General features: G+C 41.3%; 1 protein-coding gene across 1 annotated transcript in view; it reads left to right on the top strand.

Annotated features, from left to right (window-relative positions):
* Nucleotides 1-25,298, top strand: part of gorasp1b (golgi reassembly stacking protein 1b) — a 60,624-nt gene extending 35,326 nt beyond the window's left edge. The window contains exons 4-9 of the mRNA XM_073054982.1: nt 2,029-2,115; nt 6,685-6,815; nt 8,323-8,458; nt 15,858-15,987; nt 20,322-20,504; nt 22,029-25,298. Of these exons, the coding sequence (XP_072911083.1) occupies nt 2,029-2,115; nt 6,685-6,815; nt 8,323-8,458; nt 15,858-15,987; nt 20,322-20,504; nt 22,029-22,294 (933 nt within the window). The 3' untranslated portion in view covers nt 22,295-25,298. The remainder of the gene's footprint in view (nt 1-2,028; nt 2,116-6,684; nt 6,816-8,322; nt 8,459-15,857; nt 15,988-20,321; nt 20,505-22,028) is intronic.
* The last annotated feature ends 612 nt before the right edge of the window (nt 25,299-25,910 follow it).

The raw sequence follows: 25,910 nt of genomic DNA, 5'->3' as shown, positions 1-25,910 counted from the left end.
CTGCTCTTTCATTTTTCCTTCCAAAGTGGATGACCTCACATTTACCAACATTGTCCTCCATCTGTCAGACCCTTGCCCACTCACTCAACTATCTGTATCTCTCTGTAGACTCTCTATATCTTTTGCACAATTTGTTTTTCCACTCAATTTAGTATCATCAGCAAACTTAGATACACTACACTCAGTCCCCTCTATCAGATCGTTAACATAGGTCATGAACAGTTGTGGGCCCAGCACCGACCCCTGCAGCACACTGTTCACCACTGATTACCAACAGGAGTAATACCCAAGTATCCCAACTCTCTGCTTTCTATCAGTTAACCAATCCTCTATCCATACATTACCCCAACTCTATGCACCCTTATGGATAAATCTTTTATGCGGCACCTTATCAAACGCCTTCTGGAAATCCAAGTAAATAACGTCCTCCTGTTCCCCTCTATCCACTGCGCTCATTATATCCTCAAAGAACTCCAGTAAGTTTGTTAAACAGGACCCGCCTTTGCTGAATCAGTGCTGCGTCTGCATGGTACATCCATTTCTTTTCAGATGCATCTTTAATGATAGCTTCAAGCTTTTTTCCAACTACAGATGTTAAACTAACTGGCCTAAAGTTACCTGCCATTTTACATAAATAGTATAATTAGTATTTTTATTTTTGATTGCTACTTGTGTGGTTCTCTGTGCCTGTGATGCTGCTGAAATTAAGTTTTTCCTTGTACTTGTGCATATGAAAATAGTGTTGACTTTGACTATCCTGGCGAGGCTTTTTATCTTCCTCATCAATCTTGAGCTCTATCAAAATTCGTAATTTTCACCTCTCATTTGCTTATCAACCCTAGGCTGGTCTGTACTTCAAAATTCAAATTCCCGTAGGTGTGTTCAAATTTCCCTGCCATCATCTACTCCCTCCTGCATCTCCACCCATCTTCCTGAGTATTCTGTGTTCTCCCAATTTGATTTCTTGTGGATCTCTGTCTTGTCCATAAACATTTAAATTTATTAGGAATTTGCTGTGGGATGTTGGTGCGATATGCAACAAAAAACGATAGTCAACAATGATAAAGAATTATATAAAATGTAAAGTTAGAGGTTCAAGTACAGAAATAGAATAAAATGTTCATAGGTAGCATATATATATATATATATATATATATATATATATATATATATATATATATATATACACACACAATGTAAACAGTGTTATAAGAAGTAATTTAAAATGTTTACAGTACAGTGAAGGGAGTAATGGACAGAGGGAGATGGGGTGGCTAACTTGAATGGTTGATCAGATTTACTGCTTGGAGGAAGAAACTTTTAAGACAACATTAAGTTTATGTTTTAATAGCTCTATAGCACTTTACAGAAGGGAGCTTTTGGAAAAGGCAGTTTGCAGGGTGGGTCGTGTCTGCAGTGATTCTTCCTGCCCACTTGTTTATCCTGGAGTGACGGTAGACTGCAGACAATGATCTTTTCTACTGACCTGACAGTTTGCTGTCGTTTTCATATATTGTGGAAGGATGCTGCACCAAACCAGGTACTAATGGATGATGTGAGAATGCCCTCAATGATGGCAATGTAGAAATGCACCAGTATGTTCTGGGGAATTCCCTGTAGCCTTTCTGCTGCCATGCTCTGATTGTCAAAGAGTGAAACAGAGCAAACACCAACACTGCAACAGTGTCGATGGTCCATGTTAAACTGGTACTGACGCTGGATTGGTCCCAATGCTGCTTCATCATTAGGAATGAACTTCAGCTGCATTATCGGTAATATGCAGAGATGGGAATTTCCAAAGAAAATGTGCTCTAATTAATACATGCTTGTGCTTTCTTAGGCATCTGGTTCAGTTCAGTTTGTCTTTGTTTTACTGATTTGTGTTTCTATCTTTTGCTCGGGAAAAATCTGATTAATTGTTCCCCAATAATTTGTATTGCAGTTTCAGGTAATGATATAGCATCTGTCAACAAACACAACGGTCACAAATGCTGTGCATCATCACTGTTATTTTTCCCTTTCTTGTAGGATATTGAACCAAATTCGCCAGCGGCCCTCGCAGGTCTACTGCCTCACACTGATTACATCGTTGGCGCTGATCAAGTGCTGCAAGAGGTGATGAATCTTAGATATATGTTAATATTAACACTTGTAGTTGTGGTCCAAGTTTTAGCCAGGCTTATGTTATGATCTCACTTATGTTAAGATCTCACTCAGGTTGGAGAAACAACACCTCATTTTCGATCTGGGTAGTCTCCAACCTGATGGCATGAATCTCGATTTCTATAACCTAGAGTAATTTCTTCTCCCCCCCCCCCCTTCTCTTTTTCATTCCCCAATCTAGTTCCCCTCTCACCCCTCCTCTTCCCCTCCCTTGCCCCTCACCTCCCTCTGGTGCCCCTCCACCTTCCCTTCTCCCCATGGTCCAATCTCCCCTCCTATCAGATTCCTTCTGTAGCCCTTCCACCTATCCCCTCCCAGGTTCTTACTTCATTCCCCCCCCCCACCCACCCCACTTTCCCTCTCACCTGGTTTCACCTATCACCTGCCAGCTTGTACTCCCTTCCCCTTCCCCCACATGCTTATTGTAATAGGTATCGTCTTTTCCAGGTGACATCTGACCAGCACCATTAATTGCCCTTTTAATTTCAGACCATATCCAATATCCAGACATGAGTGGGAACATTCTTTTTTCTCGGCAATCTGAGGATTGCTTGCCAAAACTGTTTCTCTAAAAGACCTCTCTTGTTTACTTAGATTGGCGAACTATGTACACTGACATATGTTTTTGCTAATAATTCAGATTTTTCAGTCAGTAGCTGCAATCTACTCCCCACCATACAAAACCAATACACATCATGTTTTCTAACACCGCCTGCCATGTTTCTAACCCCCCCCCCCATGTTTCTTGAGTCATACCTCAAACTTCCCCTACCTGGATATCCTTCCCAATGGTGTATTCTCACTAAGCTGGAGCTCTTCTATACTGTATGAAAAATGAACAGTGTGATTGAGTCAGAGTTGAGGGAGCTTTACTATGCACTCAGTGGTCACTTTATTAGGTACATATGTACACCTTATTAATGTAAATATCTAATCAGCTAATCATGTTGCAGCAACTCAATACATAAAAGCATGCAAACATGTTCTAGAGGTTCAGTTGTTACTCAGATCAGATATCAGAATATAAGAAATGTGACCTAAGTAACTATCACCATGGAATGATTGTTGGTTCCAGACAAGTTGGTTGGAGTATCTCAGAAACTACTGATCTCCTGGGATTTTCATGCACAACTGTGTCTACAGTTGGAGAATGGTGTAAAAAGTGAAAAAAAAAACATCCAGTGAGTGGCAGTTCTGTGGGCAAAAATGTCTTACTATGGGAGAGGTCAAAGAATGACCAGACTGGTTCAAGCTGACAGGAATGTGACAGTAACTCAAATAACTGTTGGAAATAACTCAGAAATAATAACTGTGCATTACAAGAGTGTGCGGAAGAGCATCTCTGAATGCACAACACATCAAATCGTGAAATGGATGGACTACAGCAGCGCGAGACCACAAACATGTGTAATCTATAAATCCGTAACATCTAAGGGAAGTCAAATAGTTGGAAGACTTGTAAAGGTATTTAATTACAAGCAGCAAGATTTTACATTTTATCTATTTGTAGATTTAACTGCTTAGCATCTGGTTACCTGATATTTAGTTTTTGTTTGGAGCCGGAAGGAGGATGGAAGGAAGGAGCACCATCTCCAATGGCAGTAACTCCAGCAACAACTTTAGTGGCTGGGCATCTGCAGAACAGCATGTGTCCTTTAGCTGATTCAGATGACACAAAGATTGGTGGAGTTGTGGGTAGTGTAGAAGGAAGTCATAGGTAACAAGATGCAGATTGGAAAAGTGTCCATTTATTCACTTTTGAAGGCAGAATACAGGGTGAATTGCATGATTGTTAGCAGTGAGGGACAGAGATCTTGGGGTTCATATCCATAGATCTCTCAGTGTTGCTGTGCAAATTGATAGCATGGTTAAGAAGATGTATGGTTTGTTGGCCTTCATTAGTCAGGGGATTGAGTTCAAGAGCCCCAAAGTAATGTTGCAGGTCTCTAAAACTCTGGTTAGACTACACATGGTATATTGTGTTCAGATCTGGTCACCTCATTATAGATTTGGAGATGGTGCAGAGGAGATTTACCAGAATGCTCCCTGGATTAGAAAGCATATCTTAAGAGGACAGGTTGAGAGAGCTAGGGCTTTTCTCTGTGCAGCAAAGGAGGGTGACAGGTGACTTGATAGAGGTGTACAAGATAAGAGGCATAGATTGAATGGATAGCCAGAGTCTTTTTCCCAGTGTGATTGGAGTGAAGTATGGGGGTGTCAGAGTTAATTCTTTAACACTATATGGGGGGATATCAGAAGAAAGTTTCTTACACAGGATGGTCAGTAAACATTGCCAGGGATGATGGTGCAAGCAGATACCATAAAACATAGGAGCAGAATTAGGCCATTCAGCCCATCGAGAATGTTATGCCATTCCATTATGGCTGATCCCAGATGCTATTCAACCCCACACACCTGCCTTCGCACCCTATCCTTTGATGCCCAGACCAATCTGGAAACTATCAACTTCTTCTTTAAATATACCCATGGACTTGTCTGTAGCAGAGCATTCCACAGATTCACTACTCTATGGCTAAAAAAAATTCCTCCTTACCTCTGTTCTAAAAGATCGCCCCTTAATTTTGAGACTGTGCTCTCTAGTTCCGGGTACCCCCATCATAAGAAACATCCTCTCCACATCCACCTTATCTAGTCCTTTCAACATTCAGTAGGTTTCAATGAGCTCCCCCCCCCCCCCCATTCTTCTAAATTCCAGCGATTACAGGGTCAGAGCTGTCAAACGCTCCTCATATGTTAACCCCTTTATTCCCAGGATCATCCTTGTGAACCTCCTCTGGACTCTCTCCAATGACAGCACATCCTTTCTGAGATATGGGGCCCAAAATTGTTGAGAATACTCTAATTACGGCCTGACTAGTGTCTTATAAAGCCTCAGCATTATCTCTTTGCTTTAATATTCTATCCCTTTGAAATAAATACCAACATTACATTTGCCTTCTTTACCACAGACTCAACTTATAAATTAACTTTCTGAGGTCTTGTACGAGGACTCCCAAGTCCCTCTGCACTTCCGATGTTTGAACCTTCTCCCCATTTAGATAATAGTCCACACTATTGTTCCTTTTATCAAAGTGCATTATCATACATTTCCCAACACTATTCCATCTGCCACTTTTTTGCCCATTTTTCCAATTTGTCTAAGTCCTGCTGTAATCACATTGCTTCCTCAGCACTACCTTCCCCTCCACATTTCTTCATACCATTTGCAATCTTTGCCACAAAACTCTCAATTCCATTATCCAAATCATTGACAATGTGAAAAGTAGCAGTCCCAATACTGACCCTGAGGAACACCACTAGTCACTGGCAGCCAACCAGAAAAGGCCCCTTTTATTCCCACTCACTACTTCCTGCCTGTCAGCCATTCCTCTGTCCATGCCAGTATCTTTCTTGTAACGCCATAGGATTTTATCTTGTTAAGTAGCCTCATGTGTGGCACCTTATCAAATGTGTTCTGAAAATCCAAGTAAATGACATCTATTGTCTCTCCTTTGTCCACCCTGCCTGTTACTTCCTCGAAGAATTCTTAACAGATTTTTCAGGCAAGATTTCCCTCTACAGAAACTATGCTGGCTTTGACTTATTTCATCATTAGTCTCCAAGTATCCCAAAACCTCATCCTTGATAATAGACTCCAACACTTTCCCAACCACTGAGGTTAGGCTAACTGGCCTATCATTGCTTTTGCTTTCCTCCCTTCTAAAAGAGTGGAGTGGCATTTGCAATGTTCCAGTCCTCTGGGACCATGCCAGAATCAAACAACTCTTGAAAAGATCATGACCAATGCATCTGCTATCTCTTCAGCAACCTCTCTCAGGATTCTGGGATGTAATCCACCTGGTCCAGGTGACTTATCCACCTTAAGATCTTTGAACTTGCCTAGCACTTTTTCCTTTGTAATAGCAATGGCACTCACACCTGCTCCCTGACACTCTCAGACCTCTGGCACACTACTAGTGTCTTTCACAGTGAAGACACTGTGAATACTTTAGGGATGTTTAAGAAAATCATAGATTGACAGATGGATGATGGGAAAATGGAGGGCTGTGTAGGAGGGAAGGGTTAGATTGATCATAGAGTAGGCTTTAAAGGTGGCACAACATTGTGGGCTGAAGGGCCTGTACTGTACTATACATTTCTATATTCTTTGTAATGTCAGAAATTATTTAACCGTTTGAAGTTTTGGACCTTTCTACAAAGCAGAATTGAAAGCCTACATACACTTACATGGACCAACATAGTTTGAAGGAACTCAGTACTTCGCCACTGCCTTCTCTGGCATTTAATATGGACAATAAATTTAGTTAATATCAGTAATGACAGATTCCTGTAAAATTAAAAAAATTTATTTGTCAGCTTCACCCTGGTCATTGCATCCATCTGACTGAAATATCACAGATATTTACCTTTTTATAAATTAGTCATTAGTCATTGTGATAATGTCAGGGTGAGAGGGAATTGATTCAGTCATGTCTAAGTCAACCAATCTTTTTTACCCAGTCTGAAGATTTTTTCAACCTGGTTGAGGCATTTGAAGGAAAACCCCTGAAACTGCTCATTTATAACAGTGAGACAGATACCACCAGAGATGTTATAGTTACGCCTAATGGTGCTTGGGGAGGAGAAGGAAGGTATGTGATATTTGTTATTGTTTATAATCTGTTTGATGTGGAGACCACACAATCATGGAATCTTATTAACTATTGAACATTTTCCAAGTGTGTTTGCTCCCTCCTTTACTATCAGGCAGGAAGAAAGGCTTGAGTGATTTTTTAAAAAATGACTGGAATGGTGTTTTTTTTTATTCTCACCTCACTCCAGTAAATGCAGTTTTGTGCCTTAAGCCATTACAATTTTAGACCACAGCAGTTAGTGTATTGCTGTTACAGTGCCAGCGACCTGGCTTCAATTCCACCCCTCTCTGTAAGGAGTTTGTACGTTCTCCCTGTGACCACATGGGTTTCCTCTGGGTGCTCTGTTTACCTCCTACATTCCAAAGATGTACGGGTTAATTGGTCATGTGGGTGTAATTGGACAGCGTTGGACTGGAAATAAAATCTAAATAAAATAAGTAGTTTACAGAAATTTTTGTGCAGCTAATAAAAGTGATTGATTAAATCCTATCAGCGGCAAGAGATAGACCTTCCAGAGTCCTGTTGAAGGGTCTCGGCCTGAAACATCAACTTTTTATTTCTTTCCGTAGAGTCTGCCTGACTTGCTGAGTCCCTCCAGCATTTTCTGTCTGTTAACTCCCCAGCAGCTATGCATCAGAGGCAGTTAGACTCTCAGCAGTCGTGTTAAATTTGCTGCTTCGATATAAATTTTCTCAGTCATATTAGTGGCTGTGTAGACAGTGATTTCCCCACTGAGAGGGATATAGATCTCACACAAAATGCTGGAGGAACTCAGCAGGCCAGACAGCATCTATGGAAGAAAACTACAGTCGACACTTCGGGCTGAGACCCTTTGGCAGGACTGGAGAGAAAAAGCTGAGTACGTTTGAGGGAGGGGAGAGAGAAACACAAGGGGATTGGTGAAACTGGGAGGGGGAGGGATAAAGTAAAGAGCTGGGAATAGAGCAGTGGTAGGTGAGGACAAGAGGAACCCTATCCCTGGTAGGGTGTGGCCTCCTGTATATCGTTGAAACCCTCCCGGTTTCACCTATCACCTTGTGTTTCTCTCTCCCCTTCTCCCACCTTTTAAATCTACTCCTCAGCTCTTTTTCTCCAATCCTGCGAAGAGTCTTGACCTGAAATGTCGGCTGTACTTTTTTCCATAGACGCTGTCTGGTCTGCTGAGTTCCTGCAGCATTTTCTGTGTGTTGTTTGGATTTCCAGTATCTGCAGATTTTCTCTTGTTTGGGATAAGCATTTGTTTGCTTTTCCTCAGTACTAAAGTTGCTTGATCTACTGAACCTTCTCAAATAAAATTTTCAAAATAATTTCAACCACCGATTCTAGTAACTTTTTTAAGCATGCACAGTAAAATGTTTGTTCATTAGTAAAAACAGAAATGTTGGACAGATCTGGCAGCCCAGCAGTGGTGGAAATGGAGTTAGTGTTGCAGATTAATAATGGTTCAAAAGAGCTTTACTTCCAAAAAGTTTTAAGTTTCGCCTTGCGCTTTATTTTATTTCAGTTTGGGTTGTGGCATTGGATACGGTTATTTGCACAGAATCCCCTCCCGACCTGTTGTGCCAGAGAAGAAGATAGAGATTCCAGCACCTCCTGTGGCAAGTTCTGTACCTGAGAGCCCAGAGAATGGATATACAGAGGTGGGTAACTCCTGGTCTGTGCACGACACTGATCTCAGTCTTACAGAAACTCTCTATGCAATTGTCATACTTGCCTATAAACCCATAGAGATGTGCTCCTCAATCCATCGTATCTGTGCTAGCCTGGTAACTAGCTAGACTAATTCCATTTTCTGACATTGACCCATAGCCTTATGCCATAGTGTTTAGATGTCCATCTAAATACTTTTTAAATATTGTGAAAGTACCCATGCCCACCATCCCTCTGACATGGTGGATTTCAGCCACTCTTTTCCACAAGTCTCCTCCTTAATCTCTTACGTACTTACCCTAACTCTATGCTCTTTGCTTATTGAAATCTCTGCCAAGTGGAAATGTTTTTCACTACCATAAAATGTAGAACAGTATAGCACTGGGTGAACCATTTGGCCCAGAGTGTTGAGTCAGTCTTGATGCTAATTTACATGAAATGTCCTCCTGTGTATCATCCATATCTCTCCATTCCATTCATAGCCATGTGTCTGTCTAAAATTCTCCTAACCTCCATCAAACTATCTGCTTCAACAATTGTCCCCAGTGCTTTATTCTGAGACCTACTGTGAGCACCTTTCTGGTAATTTAAAAAAAAAATGCCCCTTGCATACCTTTAAGCTACCCACCTCTATCTTTACAAGCATGTCCTCTTCTGAGTTTTTGATATCACTAGCCTGGGGAAAAGATTCTAACCGATGCTATTAGTGCTTTTCATAATTTAAATAAACCTCTGTCAGGTCTTCCCACAACTTCTGACACTCAAGGGAGAACAGCTCAAGTGTGTCCAATCTTTCTTACTCAGTTCTCATACTCTTGAATCCAGGCAGCATCCTGGTTAACATTTTCAGCATCCTCTCCACACCTCTCCCATAATGAAGTGACCAGACTCATGCAATACTCCAAGTCCTTTCTGTCTATCACAGAATTGTCCCAATAAAGCCCTCTTTCAACTTTTTCTCCTCTAAGCATAACAACCCAGCCTTCCAGTCTCTCCCCATAGCTGAAGCATTACATCCAAGACAACACACAAAGTGCTGGAGGAACTCAGCAAGTTAGGCGTATGTATGGAGGGGAAGAAAAGTCAATGTTTCAGGCCAAAATCCTTCATCTTGCTGAGTTTCTCCAGCATTTTATGCGTATTGCTCAAGATTTCCAGCATCTGCAGCAATGTTCCCTCTAGTTTGTCATGACCAGTGTACGCAAAAATCTTATGCTGTGCAATTTTTTTGCCCAGTGACTACAACATTTTATCAAAACAGTACAACTGTTTTATCTTCAATAAAAACAGTATAAATAAGCCAGTTCTAAAATCTGCAGACAAATCATCGCAAATTCCATGTTGTCGACACTGTCTGCATCAGAAACCGGAAAAGGAAATGTGATTGTATATGATCATGAAATATACTTAACATGCCAACAAGGTAGAGGGTGCAGTTTAAATTCCTTTGTGCATTAGTAGCAAAAAGTGTGTGTGCATTCACACCTTGGAGGGAACATTGATCTGTAGAATCTCTTGTGTTTCTGATTTGTCATCCCAGCCCGCAAGTCTTGTCACCACACGTTCTGGCACAAACATAGCATGCCCACCATGCTCCACGGGACAGCACAAGCAGTAATAACAAAACAACAGCAGCAATAGAACCTCCTTAATATAATGAGATTAAATTTCAATTAAGAATTTCCACTCTTTCCGAAAGAAAATTGTCTAGTTTATCTGTTTTCTGCAATCCGCATCCCTTGGATCTCTGCACTTCCAATTTTGAAGTCCAATATGAATCTCAGTTTAATTGTTCTGACATTACCTACAGAGCCTTCACCTACCAAAGCTGTAGGTTCTGAAAATTCCCCCTTGAACATTTCTACAGGTTTCCTTATCCTAAAACCCCCTCATCTTTGAAGCAATCCAGTATCCTAACTTACAAAATACGAAGTAAATTTAACTCTAAGTACATATATGTTACCATGTACAACTGAGATTTGTTTTCTGACGGGCATATTCGGTAAATCCAAGAAACAATGGAGTCAATGAAAGGCTGCACCCAACAGGACGAAGAAACAAGCAGTGTGCGAAAGACAACAGACTGTGTAAATACAAAATAAAATAAATAAATAACCAATAAATATCGAGAAAATTAGATGATGAGTCCAAAGGTTGTGTGAACAGTTCAGTGATGGGGCGAGTGAAGTTGAGTGGTTATCTTCACTGGGTCAGGAACCTGTTGATTGAGGGGTAATAACTGTTCCTGAACTTGGTGGATCCTGAGGCTCTTGTGCTTTCCTCCTGATGGCAGCAGCGAGAAGTGAGCATGACCTGGGTGGCGGGGGTCCTTGACAGCTTTCCTGTGACAGCGCTCTCTGTAGATGTGCTCAATGGTGGAGGGAGGGCTTTTACTATGACGCACTGGGCTGTCCCACTACTTTTAGTAGGATTTTCCGTTCAAGAGCATTAGTGTTTCCATACCAGGCTGTGATGCAACCAGTCAACATACTCTCTGTACATCTGTAGAAGTTTGTCACAGTTTTAGATGTCATGCCAAATCCTCACAAACTTCTAAGGAAGAAGAGCTACTGCCGTGCTTTCTTTGTAATAGCACTAGTGTGCTGGACCCAGGATAAATCCTCTGAAATGATAACACCAGACTGAAATTGAATGAAAAGCAAGGTGAAGATGGTTGGAATGTACATGCTGCACCCAGATCCTCTGAAATGAATTTAAACCTCACTAACAAGACAAAATATGCAGAAGCTGGAAGATTTAAACTTCCTCCGAATTTAAATCTCTCCATCTCTGATTCCCCGATGAGGACTGACACATGGATGCCCAGTTTCCTCCAGTGAAGGTCGATAATCAGCTCCTTGGCTCCTTCTCTTTGTCATTACTAACACTTCCATAGTGCTAACGCTCCTGTGGATGTTTCACGATCTGTAAATGCAGGCTGTGGATATTTAAGTATAACCATCAATCTCTAAACCTCTTGCAGTAACAGCTTGAAAACAGTTGAGGGAGCTGTAAGTTTAAGAGTGACTCCAAATCATTACAATGAAAATAGTAGCTGATCTTAACAAGATCGATCGATACTTTATCAATCCCAAAGGAAATTACAGTGTCACAGTAGCATTACAAGTGCACAGATATACAAATATTAGAAGAGAAGTAAGAAAGAATAAAAAATAAATTACCACAAACAGTCCAGCAAGAGAGGGGAGGGGCTGGTCATCACTTCTCCAGCTATAAGTTGACCCCTAATGGCAGAGGGTAGAAATTACCTCATGTAGTGCTCTTTGGAGCAGCGCAGTTGCCTTAGTCTATTATTAAAAGTGCTCCTCTATTCAGCCAAGGTGGCATGCAGAGGGTGAGAAACATTGTCCGGAATTGCCAGGATTTTCCGTAGGGTCCTATGGTCTGCCACAGCTTCCAGTACAGACAAAATGCTGGAGGAACTCCGCAGGCCAGGCAGCATCTATGGAAAAAAGTACAGTTGACATTTCAGACCGAGACACTTCAGCATGACTGGAGAAAAAGATGAGTAGATTTGAAATGTACTTCTCATCTTTTTCTCCAATCCTGCCGAGGGTTCTCGGTCCAAAACATCGACTGTTCTTTTTTCCATAGATTCTGCCTGGCCTGTGGAGTTCCTCCAGCATTTTGTGTGTATTGCTTGGATTTCCAGCATTTGCAGATTCTCTCTTGTTTGTGATTTGATAGCCTCCAGTACGACCAGTTTGACTCCTATAACAGAGCTGGCCTTTCTAATCAGTTTATTGAGCCTGTTGGCATCACCCGTGTTGATGCCATTGCCCTGGCACACCACCGCATAAAGGTTGTACTGGTGACAACAGACTGGTAGAACATGTGAAGGAGAGGCCTGCATACTCCAAAGGACCTGTCTGCTCAAGAAGCAGAGGTGACTCTGGCCCTTCTTGTACACAATCTCTTTGTTGGTGCTCTACTCAAGTCTGTATGTATCGGTCCTCACCATAAATGGTAATAGAGCTGTGCAGGCTTAATTTTCCTAAAGCCCATCACCATCTCCTTTGTCTTATTGATGTTGAGCTGCAGATATTTATCTTGCACCATTTGACAAAGTCCCCCACCAGGGCTCCGTATTCATCCTCCCATCCTCCCTTTATATACCCAACTACTACTGAGTCATCAGAGAATTTCTGCAGATGGCATGACTCATTGTTGTATGTAAAGTCTGAGATATACAGGGTAAACAGGAAGGGAGACAATACAGTTCCCTGTGCTTGTTTTAAAACCTTACACATCGGGCCACATTATATAATTTTACCAAGTGATTATAGCTCACCAGGGGCATAGCAGTGCAGTGCTATTACAGCTTGGGGTGTCAGAGTTCGGAGTTCAAATCTGGTTGGCACATCCTTTCCGTCACCGTGTGTGTTTTCTCCAGGTGCCCCAGTTTCTCGCACTGTCCAGAGATGTGCCAGTAAGTAGGTTAATTGTCCTGTGATTAGGCTAGTGTTAAATAGATGGGTTATTGGGGGTGTTGCGGGCTCATTAAGCAGAAGAGGGTGTTCAGTGCAGCACCACTAAATAAATAAACATAATTTCAACTTATTAGTAGATGCACATTCTTAAATAAGAGATGAAAGTTGGGTAGGTAGTCAACACTTCATGCCTGTTACACTGGTCAACATCATAGCCGATTCCCTTGAAATTTAAAATGTATAGCTTTGTCTTAAATACATTTAGTGTTTGAGCCTGCACAGGCCTGTTAGGTAGAGAACTGCAAAGAATTAATTGCCCAGAAGGTGAAGAAATTTCTTTCTCAATTCCTGCTAAAACATTGTTTACATTTACATCATTTATTATTATATTGTAATTTGCCCTTTACTGTGCCTATTGTCTTGTTTATTAATTATTGTACTGTCTTACACTGTTTTGTGCACTTTATGTAGTCCCGTGTAGGTCCAAAGTCTAATGTCGTTTTGTGTTGTTTCATGTAGCACCATGGTCCTGGAGGAATGTTGTTTTGTGTTTACTATGTACTGTACCAGCAGTTATGGTTGAAATGACAATAAAAGCGACTTGACTTGACTTCTCTATCCTGAAAAACTGACAGTTATATTGAGATTCTGGCTTTTGGGGTTCTAACGTTTAACTGTCATTCATTCTTTGAGGCACTCCTCTGTTTTTTTGGATGTTTGCAAAGAAAAAGAATTTCAGGATGTATATTGTATACATTTCTCTGACATTAAATGTACCTATTGAAATCTGTTGGTTTGAAACCCTGTTAGGGGAAATTAATCCCAACAAGCTGCAAGTATTTTGTAACTGTTGGGCAAGCATAAGATACAAGGCCCTTTGTAACGTGACTTTCTTGATCCTCAAACCTGCCTCACTCTTAGTCGCACTCTCTTACCTGACAAAATCATTAATGTAAAGGGTGTGCCTTCTTTGTAGTATCCAGATAACTTGCCTGTTCCTTGACACAATGCAGTGTCTGGATTTCTGTCTCTGACCTGAAATTCGTTGATTGGAGCTGCTTTTGCCATGGGCCTTAGTGGTTTTTGTCACCTCCCAAGTATTCCATCTGTAACACACCACTTGCTCTGCCATGCATGAATTAAAATAATCTCTTTATTTAATTTATTCAGTTATTCAACTCTTCATTTTCATCTCAATCTCATTGAAGTCCCTTGTTCACCAAATTCTATGCCCACGGATTCCATACTTGAAAGTGACTGTGCTAAAGACATGTTGTGCATTTTAGCTGTCAGTGACTTGCTTTCCCAGGTACCAAGACTGACCTAATTTCCACTAACAAGTTCTAGCTCATTACCCAACTACCTGGAGGGTACTGTCTACCACTGTATATCAGTGTAATTTAAACCGCAAGATTAAGAGAATTGAAAACGAAACCGATTTTTATTAAGTTTAAGTTGAATCATTTCTGTTTATAAACCAGACCCAGTTTATACTCCGATTGTAAATTTTAGCAAAACCCCTCATGTTCGTTTAACCATCTGCTCCTCTGTTGACAGCGTTGACTTTTGCTGGGCTGTGTTCTCGTCAGATCTTCTTCTTCAATAGTCTCCCAGGTCACCATTGTTCATGCAAGTTTGGACAGACTGCAGGAACAATATTTGACCATGTGAAGAGCTGGGATCATTGTGCCATCATGACCCGTGCCGTCACGGGCATAACTGTTAGGAGGGGTTCACTGAAGCCCACCATGTTGCTACAATAACCAATCCTGTTTATCCTATCCCCAACACTCTGATACTGGGGGCCACATCCATAACACTACTCAGCAGACGTCAGGCATGTGGCCTTCTGGTCTTAGTATATTAGTTATTTGTAATTTCAGCAGCTACGTGATTTGAAATTTAAAAGAACAACTGCTAGAAATGCTGCCCTCGGGGTGGAGGAGCAGCACCTTCTATTCTGTCTGGGTAGCCTCCAACCTGATGGCATGACTATCAATTTCTCCTTCCAGTTTTAAAAAAATTATCTCCCCTTCCCCTCTTCTATTCCTCACTGTGGCCCCTTCTCACCTGCCTATCATCTCCTCGTTCCCTTTCTCCTAAGGCCCACTCCCCTCTCCTATCAGATTCCTTCATTTCCAGCCTATTACCTTTCCCTCTCACCTGGCTTCACCTATCACCTTCTACCTATCCCTCGTCCCCTCCTCCCCACCTTTTTATTCTGGCATCTTTCCAGTCCTGACGAAGGGTCTCAGCCCGAAACGTCGACTGTTTATTAATTTCCATTGATGCTGCCTGATCTGCCGAGTTTCTCCAACATTTTGTGTGTGTTGCTAGAAATACTGAATGGGTTAAGCATCTAAGGAGAGAAGGGCAGACATAATGTAATTGCAAAACTTGTATTTTGTGGTCAGTGTTAGCTATATTACCAGATAAGAGCCTGTTCATGGTGAGATACATTCTTAAACTTATTATCAAAGTAGTACATATATGTTACTATATACTACCTTGATATTCATTTCCTTTCAGGCATTTACAAGAAAAAAAGAAATGGAATAAAATTTTTACAAGAAACTGTACAGTAACAGACAAAGACTGACAAGCAGCCCATATTCAAAAGACAAACTGCAAATAAAGATAATACTGATAACATAAGTTGTAAAGAGTCTTTGAAAGTGAGTTTGTACGCTGTAGGGTCAGTCCCGGGTAGTGGTGAGGTGAATGCAGTTATCCATGCCAGTGCAGGAGACAGATAGTTAAAGGGTAATAACTGTTACTGAACCTGTTGGTGTGCGACCTTGAGGCCCCAACAGGAGTACTTTTCAAATTGAGATTTACAGTAGCAGCATTTTTGAAGTGACCCAATTTGAATTGTCTTTTGCAGTATGGTTTTCATCAAGCATGCTGAAAGTAAAATACTTGTTTGTTTATTTATTAGGCACCATTGGTAGCCCCCAGCACACCGACTGACATACCTGCTGAGAGTTCAGGCCTGGAGCAGGGACTGGCTGAACTGACAATGGAAAGCTCCCTCCTTCCTCCTCCAATACAGCGTGTAATGGATCCAGGTAGATTTATAATTTTAACTCCACTTTGTTTGGCGTGGACATTTGAAATCAAAGATACCGGTGTCGGAAGATCCACAGAAGCTCTCTTCATTAAAGAAATTAGGTCCCACTCAGCAAACCTGAATTGAAAGATTCCACAAGAATCACTTTGGGCACAGATTTGAGATGAGGGGGAGAAATATACACTCAGTGGCCACTTTATTAGGAGCATCTACTCGTTAATGCAAATATCTAATCATTCAATCATGTGGCAGCAACTCAATACATAAAAGCATGTTGCAGAGGTTCAGTTGCTGTTCAGACCAAATATAATGAGATAGAAGTGTGATTTAAGTGGAATGATTGTTGGTGTCAGACAGGGTGCCAAAAAGACCTTAATAGGTGTTGTCTACAGGCCCCCAAACAGTAGCATGGATATTGGGTGCAAGTTGAATAGGGAGTTAACATTGGCATGTGGCAAAGGTAATGTCGCAGTAGTTATGGGGGATTTCAACATGCAGGTGAACTGGGAGAATCAGGTTGGTGCTGGACCCCAGGATAGGGAGTTTGTAGAGTGCCTATGGGATGCATTCTTGGAACAGCTTGTACGAGAGCCGACCAGGGACAAGACTATTCTGGATTTAGTGTTGTGTAATGAACAGGATTTGATAAGCAATCTTGAAGTAAAGGAGCCATTAGGAGGTAGTGACCATAATATGATAAGTTTTTATCTGCAATTTGAGAAGGATAAGGGCAGATCAGAGGTGTCAGTGTTGCAGTTGAACAAAGGAGACTATGGAGCCATGAGGGAGGAGCTGGCCAAAGTTATCCTAGCAGAAAAGACAGTGGAACAGCAATGGCAGGTATTCTTGGGAATAATGCACAAGGTGCAAAATCAGTTCATCCCCCGGAGAAGGAAGGATTCAAAGGGGGGAAAGGGGCCACAGTGGTTGACAAAGGAAGTCAGAGATTGCATAGCATTAAAAAAAAGGAAGTATGACAGAGCTAAGGTGAGTGGGAAGACAGATGATTGGGAAATTTTTAAGGAACAACAGAACTTAACTAAAAAGGCAATACGGGGAGGAAAAAATGAGGTACGAACGCAAGCTAGCCAGGAATATAAAGGAGGATAGCAAAAGCTTTTTTAGGTATGTGAAGAGAAAGAAGATAGTTAGGAACAATGTTGGGCCCTTGAAGAATGAATTGGGTGAAATTGTTATGGGAAACAGAGAAATGGCAGAAGAACTTAATAAGTACTTTAGATCTGTCTTCACTAGGGAAGACACAAGCAATCTCCCAGATGTATGGATGGGCCAAGGACATAGGGTAACAGAGGAAATGAAACAGATTGACATTAGGAAGGAAATGGTGATGAGTAGACTGATGGGACTGAAGGCTAACAAATCCCCAGGTCCAGATGGTCTGCATCCTAGGATACTAAAAGAGGTGGCTCTGGAAATTGCAGATGCATTGGTAATCATTTTCCAATGTTCCTTAGATTCAGGATCAGTTCCTGCGGATTGGAGAATGGCTAATGTTATCCCACTTTTAAAGAAAGGAGGGAGGGAGAAAACAGAGAACTATCGTCCTGTCAGCCTAACATCAGTAGTGGGGAAGATGCTAGAGTCCATTATTAAAGAGAAAATAGTGGCATATCTAGATAGCAGTGATAGGGTTGGGCCGAGCCAGCATGGATTTACCAAGGGCAAATCATGCTTGACTAACCTGTTGGAGTTTGTCGAGGATGTAACCAGGAAGTTAGACGGGGGAGATCCAGTGGATGTAGTGTACCTCGATTTTCAGAAGGCATTTGATAAGATCCCACATAGAAGATTGGTGGGTAAAATCAAAGCTCATGGCATTGGGGGAAGATATTGACATGGATAGAAAACTGGTTGGCAGATTGAAAGCAAAGGGTAGTGGTGAATGGGTGTTTCTCGGAATTGCAGGTGGTGACTAGTGGGGTGCCACAGGGCTTGGTATTGGGACCACAGCTGTTTACAATTTCCATCAACAATTTAGATGAAGGCATTGAGAATAACATCAGCAAATTTGCTGATGATACTAAGCTGGGTGGCAGTGTGACATGTGATGAGGATGTTAGGAGAATTCAGGGTGACTTGGATAGGCTGGGTGAGTGGGCAGATACTTGGCAGATGAAGTTTAATGTGAATAAGTGTGAGGTTATCCACTTTGGGAGTAAGAACAGGAAGGCAGATTATTATCTGAATGGTGTAGAGTTAGGTAAGGGAGAAATACAAAGATCTAGGAGTCCTTGTTCATCAGTCACTGAAGGTGAATGAGCAAGTGCAGCAGGCAGTGAAGAAGGCTAATGGAATGTTGGCCTTTATTATAGAGGGAATTGAGTACAAGAGCAAGGAAATCCTCTTGCATTTGTACAGGGCCCTGGTGAGACCACACCTGGAGTATTGTGTACAGTTTTGGTCTCCAGGGTTAAGGAAGGACATCCTGGCTGTAGAGGAAGTGCAGCGTAGATTCACAAGGTTAATTCCTGGGATGTCTGGACTGTCTTACGCAGAGAGGTTAGAGAGACTGGGCTTGTACACGCTGGAATTAAGGAGATTGAGAGGGGATCTGATTGCAACATATAAGATTATTAAAGGATTGGACAAGATAGAGGCAGGAAATATGTTCCAGATGCTGGGAGAGTCCAGTACCAGAGGGCATGGTTTGAGAATAAGGGGTAGGTCATTTAGGACAGAGTTAAGGAAAAACTTCTTCTCCCAGAGAGTTGTGGGGGTGTGGGATGCACTGCCTCAGAAGGCAGTGGAGGCCAATTCTCTGGATGAGAAGGAGCTAGATAGGTATCTTATGGATAGGGGAATCAAGGGATATGGGGACAAGGCAGGAACCGGGTATTGATAGAAGATGATCAGCCATGATCTCAGAATGGCGGTGCAGGCTCGAAGGGCCGAATGGTCTACTTCTGCACCTGTTGTCTATTGGGTGGTTTGAGTATCTCAGAAACAGCTGATCTCCTAGGATTTTCAAGCACAACAATCTTTAGAGTTTACAGGGAATGGTGTGAAAAGCAATACACATCCAGTGAATGGTAGTTCTATGGGCAAAATTGCCTTGTTAATGAGAAAGGTCAGAACAGAATGGCCAGACTTGTTCAAGCTGACAGGAAGATGATAGTAACTCAAATCACCACACGTTACAACAGTGGTGTGCAGAAGAGGATCTCTGAACACACACCTCTAACCTTGAAGTAGATGGGCTACAGCAGCAGAAGACCACAACAAGGTTCCACTCCTGTACTTAATGAAGTGGCCACTGTGTATATACAGGAGATTCTGGAGGTAGGCAATTCACAGGTGGTGGTGGTTATCAAGACCATGCTGCCGGGGGAGTGATGGAGACAGATACAAGTACAAAGTATGAAAGGCATTTGAATCAGAATCAGGTTTATTATAACCGCATGTGTCATGAAATTTGTTAACTTAGCAGCAGTTCAATGCAATACATAACATAGAAGAAGGGGGGGGGGGGGTAAATAAATAATAAAATAATAATAAATAATCAATTACAGTATGCATATATTGAATAGATTAAAAATCGTGCCAAAAAACAAATAATATACATTAAAAAGTGAGGTAGTGTTCAAGGATTCAATGTCCATTTAGGAATCAGATGGCAGAGGGGAAGAAGCTCTTCCTGAATCACTGAGTGTGTGCCTTCAGGCTTCTGTATCTCCTACCTGATGGTAACAGTGAGAAAAGGGCATGCCCTGGGTGCTGGAGGTCCTTAATAATAGATAATGCCTTTCTGAGACACCATTCCTTGAAGATGTCCTGGGTACTTTGTAAGCTAGTACTCAAGGTGGAGCCGACTAAATTTGCAACCTTCTGCAGCTTCTTTTGGTCCTGTGCAGTAGCCCCCTCCCCCATACCAGACAGTGATACTCCCTGTCAGAATGCTCTCCACTATACGTTTATAGAAGTTTTTAAGTATATTTGTTGACATACCAAATCTCTACAAACTCCTAATGAAGTATAGTGACTTATTTATAATTGCATCAATATGTTGGGACCAGGTTAGGTCCTCAGAGATCTTGACACTCAGGAACTTGAAGCTGCTCACTCTTTCCACTTTTGATCCCTCTATGAGGAGTTTTATAGTCATGTGCTTTTGTTTAGAAATTTGCAGCTGCCTGACCTTGATGACATAATGAATGTTTTCTTTAATGCCATTCTCTTTGCTGATTGTTGTACTGTTTCGTTGATAGACTATTAAAGAAATTAGATGGCTGTGGTCACGTTGCAATTTGTAGAGGCGCCAAGAAATGCAGATAATGGGTCATGGTTTAATCTGGCACTTGTACTCTTGAACAGGTTTTCCACCTGCTTCCGTCGATGTCCCCGTGACTCATGACCTAACCAAAATATTGAACGCGTCACTGTCCTCATCCAGCTCACCAGTAGCGTCATTGTCCTCATCCACCTTTAATGCAACAACAGAAAGCAATACAGGAACGGATGGCTTCCTCACCAGTGAAGAACTTGACCTCCACTCTGGTAAGTGTAATCAATAGCCAGCTTTAGTTGTCTTAGGTCCCACACAACCAGGTTTAGGAACAGTTACTACCCTTCAATTATCAGGCTGCTGAACCAGTGTGGGTAACTTTACTCACCTCAACATTGAACTGATTCCACAACCTACAGACTCACTTTCAAGGGCTTTACAACTCATGTTCTCAGTATTATTTATTTGCTATTTATTTGTTTTTTTTTGTATTTGCGGTTTGTCTTTTGCCACATTCTTTGTCATTCTTTGTGTGTAGTTTGTCAGTGATTCTGTTTGGTTTCTTTGTTCTTATGTGAATGCCTGCAAGAAAGTGGACCTCAGGGTAGTAAAGGTTTCCCCTGCTATTCGAAAGTAGAGTGTTCCTATGAAATGGTTCATAAGCGGGAATGTCGTAAAGTGAAGAAGCAATTACCATTTATTTATATGGGGAAAATTTGTGAGTGTTCGCAGATTCAAAAAATAACCTACCAAATCATGCCAAATAACACTTAAAACCTAAAATAACAGTAACAAATAGTAAAAGCAGAAATGATCTGATAAATACACAGCCTATATGAAGTAGGAATACTTTTCTGCAATTATTGCAGCATTGTCCACAGCAGCGAAAATCTCACAGCAGACATATCAGAATGGGAATGGGAAGTGGAACTAAAATTTGTGGCCTCTAGGAGATCCTGCTGGGAGATCTGAACACCTACGCTCTGTCCGCCAGAGAAAGCAGGATCTCCCAGTGGCCACACATTTTAATTCCACGTCCCATTCCCATTCTGATATGTCTGTCCATGGCCTCCTCTACTGTCAAGATGAAGACACACTCAGGTTGGAGGAACAAGCAGTACCTTATATTCCCTCTGGATAGCCTCCAACCTGACGGCATGAACATTGACTTCTCTAACTTCTGTTAATGCCTCTCCTCCCCTTCTTACCCCATCCCTGATTTATTTATTCCCCCCCTTTTTGTCCTCTCTCTGCCCTTCACTCTGCCTGTTCTCCATCTCCCTCTGGTGCTCCCCTCCCCCTTTCTTTCTCCCTAGGCCTCCTGTCCCATGATCCTTTCCCTTTTCCAGCTCTGTATCCCTTTTGCCAATCACCTTTCCAGCTCTTAGCTTCACCCCACCCCCTCCAGTCTTCTCCTATCATTTCGCATTTCCCCCTCCCCCACTACTTTCAAATCTCATACTATCTTTCCTTTCAGTTAGTCCTGACGAAGGGTCTCGGCCCGAAACGTCGACAGTGCTTCTTCCTATAGATGCTGCCTGGCCTGTTGCGTTCCACCAGCATTTTGTGTGTGTTGCTTAATCCATACTTTAGTTGCTTTGCCTATGAACTTAATTCCCTACCTCCTCAGATTGTCAAATTGCATTATGTTTCTGGTGGTTATGACTGAATAGACATCAACTGCTCTCGTTGCTTTTGAACTAATCCATTGTGGGGAAGATGTGTTGCAATAATTGACAGTGAATTTAACAGATTGACTGACAGCGAATTTGTGTGTTGCTTTGTTCCTAATGTAGACCAGGGTGGTGCAGTGACTCCCGAGGGTCAGACCTCTAGTAGTTCAGCGCCACCTGCTGCTGCTTCCTCACTGGAACGAGAACCAGATCAGGATCTCTTGGACGTGACTGCCACTTCCTCCCCTTCCTCTGCTGAGATGTCACCAGATACCGCCCAGACAGAGTCTTCACCAGAGGATCAGAAGGAACAGCCGCCGCAGGAGGAAGATTCTACCACCCATGATCCCCAGTTGACCAAAGATGAAGCAGATGGATTGTTGACTTGAGAAGACTACACAAACAATGCACAGCAGCACATTAGACTTTTATGGTGACTAATTGCTTTACCTGGGTTTACTTTTAAATGTATAAACTGGTAACTATTGTACATGAAGCAAGCAGATGTACTTAGGCCTGTATCTTTGCTCCTTGTCTGAAGGAAACAACACTGACAATTTCATGACTTCTGTCATAGTGTGGGATGCCTGAAGTCACTTGTTCCAAGGTGCAAGAAGCAATGAGGAATCTTTCACTGAAAGTTACTGCAACTGTTTGCTAAATCTCTGTTTCTGACATCAGGCCTCCCTTTTCCTAAAAAAAGGTTATCTCAATTTTATTTTTTAATTGTTCAGAATAATTTTTAAGCTACAATTAGGGGAATGGAAATGGAATGTAAAATTACTCTAATGAAAATGTATTTTAAGCTTTTTTTTTGCCTTCTAGGTATATTTTTCTTCAGTGCAACACTACCGTGGCAACATAGAAGTAGTGTAGTTAGATTTTTGGATAGAATTTGAGGCAGTGGCTATGAGCAGAAAGACTGGGAGAGTTCCTGAACTTCAGAAATATATTGGGGACTTCAGATCCCTTTGATTATTAAGTCACTCAATTTTATTCACTGTCCTTCAAGCTAAATGTAGGCAGTTTGCTCAGACCAGAACATTGTTACTGTTTGAAGAAAATGTTGGTTGTTGAAAGTTGAGTGGAATACCAATGAGATGATTAAGTTGGAAGTGCATATAAAGTAAATGTAAGAGTGTAGAATTTAACACAGTATCAGCTACCTGTCTTTACCACATTTTCAGGGTTTCTATGATTTTTCTTTCATAATAAAATAAAATCCTGGTATTTTTTTTTCTTTTTCCCAAAGATAAACTGTTGTCAATAGAAGATATTGATTGTTTCTGGGTTAAATAAATTGCAAAAACATAATTCTTCCAACTTACTACTGAACCACTGAAACCCAGTTAACCCCCTGGGTACACAACCATTCAGTCTCATTCTCAGGCATAGAATTACATTGAGAAATGGACATTAATAACCTCTTCTGTGTTTACATACTAGTTCTGTATAACTCAGCTTAAAGGACAGTCTAGCTATTGTGTTAACTCGTTGCCTTACTTAAGGCTTTAAAAAAGGCAAACAATTGATTTTGCACTCTTTCCCCTACTATGAAAATTCATATCTATGCAAACCTTATGATTTTTGGATAACAATTTTACATTCTTTTACTTTCTGCTTTACTGAGGCAATTAGGAGTTTGGCCAGTCTTCTCACAGTGGTCAGCAGGCTCTCTGATTTTGGCTGGTGCTATAGTTATGTCCAGTTCTTACGGCTTTCCCACAAGTAAATTCCAGCAGTAATCACTGCAAGTAGTGATTTCTTTAGCTACTTCCAAGGCACTTCCTTTGCTATGTCCTGCCACGTTTAAGCCAAAGACTACACAGCTTACTACTTTGATTGAAATCACAATAATTGACAATTAATTGTTGAAAGTATAATGTATATAATAGTTTCCACAGTGTTAATTCTGTATTACCTAAACAAGTCACGTTTAGAATGTGTTGCAGTTTCTTTCCACAAAATACTACTTTGCAGAAGCATAACCTTGCACAAAGCATCAGCTTACATTTTAAATAGGTGATTTCAGATGCTGCTTAATATTTGTGCCAATTAATGAAGGGTTTGAGGATTTTTGAAATGCTTTTACTAGTAACGCACAAGGTACTGACTGATTAAAGTTGTGATGGAGGCATGGTTAATTCTACATGTGGGTAGAATTTTTCTAGTTTCTAGGAACATACACGTGAAGCCAATATTCTAACCGGTTACAACGCCAGTAATTTTCCTGTCAACGTATTTTGTAAGTAGTGCTTTCTTTTAAGTGGGAGTGTTTATTTTTCCTTAATCACTGAACCTTATTTTGTCTGACTGATACTTATGGTCACTGTTTAAATGGGGCTTTTTAAATACACTAAGACATAAAACAATCATGTTTACACGCTGCTGGGGAATAATTTGGACTAGATGTTGACGATCTGTGCTGCTGTGAGATGTACACTCATTTTGGGTCAAAGTCATCTCTCTGCAGAGCTCAAATGTTGCTCTGTTTTATGAAGATGATGAGAGACCTTTGAAGTTTTTAACAAAGATTCTCCTGCAAAACTGCTGTTTGCTAATTCTAGATTTTCCAAACCCACTGGTGCCCCATTCGTTGTATCTCTTATCAAGAACACCAGTGAACTGTAGAGCTGCTGAAAGACCTCAAACAAGGTCAGAATGATGCAACTTAAATGAGTAACTTGCCAAAGCGGATGATGCATAGTATCTTCACCGTGGTTTCTTTCAAGAGGTCATTTCTGTTTTCCTAAAGGTTTCATGGCATTGGTAGATCTGACTTTTATACCAATTAATGGGTGTTTATTTAAATAGTCATGTATTAAATGAACAGCCCTAAAATGCTTGATCATCTTTAATTATTTGAATAGTTCTTATAGAGCAAAATTTGGTAGACACTTTGAATTACCAGATGAAATGTGCTGGGTTACTAGTCCACACCATGACTCTAAATGCGCATGACATCAGCATTTCGCCAGCTTTGTAATTACATTGCCATGAAAATGTTTTCACTGCTTCACAGTTGCACCTTCCCATCATGGCAGGAAGGATCAGATGACCAAGAAGCCAGTCCTGTTCCAATAAAAGTGTTGCCAATAGTTTGAACACTCCTACAAGCCAACCTGAACCTCCTTTTGTCAAACCTCCAGCAGTCTGTTTGTGGCCTAATTTAACTTCAACATCTTTAAGTGTGTTTATGTCAATGGGTGTTGCTCTTCATATAATCTGTACATAAATGACATTGTATTGGCAATAAGAAACTCTCGAGAAGCTGAATGTTGACAAAAGATAATTGTATTCTTTTGACAAAAAATAATATATGGTTTTATGTTGAATGATGGGTTAATGAATGATGTCTTTTTGAAAGCATTAAAATTTTTAATGAGTGCTTCATTTTTAATCTTGTCTGAATTTCTAACGCAAAATCCCATCTATTGAAAAAGCAACACACACACAAAATGCTGGTGGAATGCAGCAGGCCAGGCAGCATCTATAGGAAGAAGCACTGTCGATGTTTCGGGCTGAGACCCTTCATCAGGACTAACTGAAAGGAAAGATATTAAGAGAATTGAAAGTAGGAGGGAGAGGGGTGAAGCTAAGAGCTGGAAAGGTGATTGGCAAAAGGGATACAGAGCTGGAGAAGGGAAAGGATCATGGGACGGGAGGCCTAGGGCAAAAGAAAGGGGGAGGGGAGCACTAGAGGGAGATGGAGAACAGGCAGAGTGATGGGGGGGGACAAATAAATAAATAAGGGATGGGATAAGAAGGGGAGGAGAGGCATTAACGGAAGTTAGAGAAGTCAATGTTCATGCCATCAGGCTGGAGGCTACCCAGCTGGTATATAAGGTGTTGTTCCTCCAACCTGAGTGTGGCTTCATCTTGACAGTAGAGGAGGCCATGGATAGACATATCAGAATGGGAATGGGACGTGGAATTAAAATGTATGGCCACTGGGAGAGTGTCCGCCAGAGAAAGCAGGATCTCCCAGTGGCCACACATTTTAAT

This window comes from Hemitrygon akajei, chromosome 8, assembly GCF_048418815.1.
Source record: "Hemitrygon akajei chromosome 8, sHemAka1.3, whole genome shotgun sequence".
Classification (NCBI taxonomy): domain Eukaryota; kingdom Metazoa; phylum Chordata; class Chondrichthyes; order Myliobatiformes; family Dasyatidae; genus Hemitrygon; species Hemitrygon akajei.
This window is presented reverse-complemented; position numbering and strand designations above follow the sequence as displayed.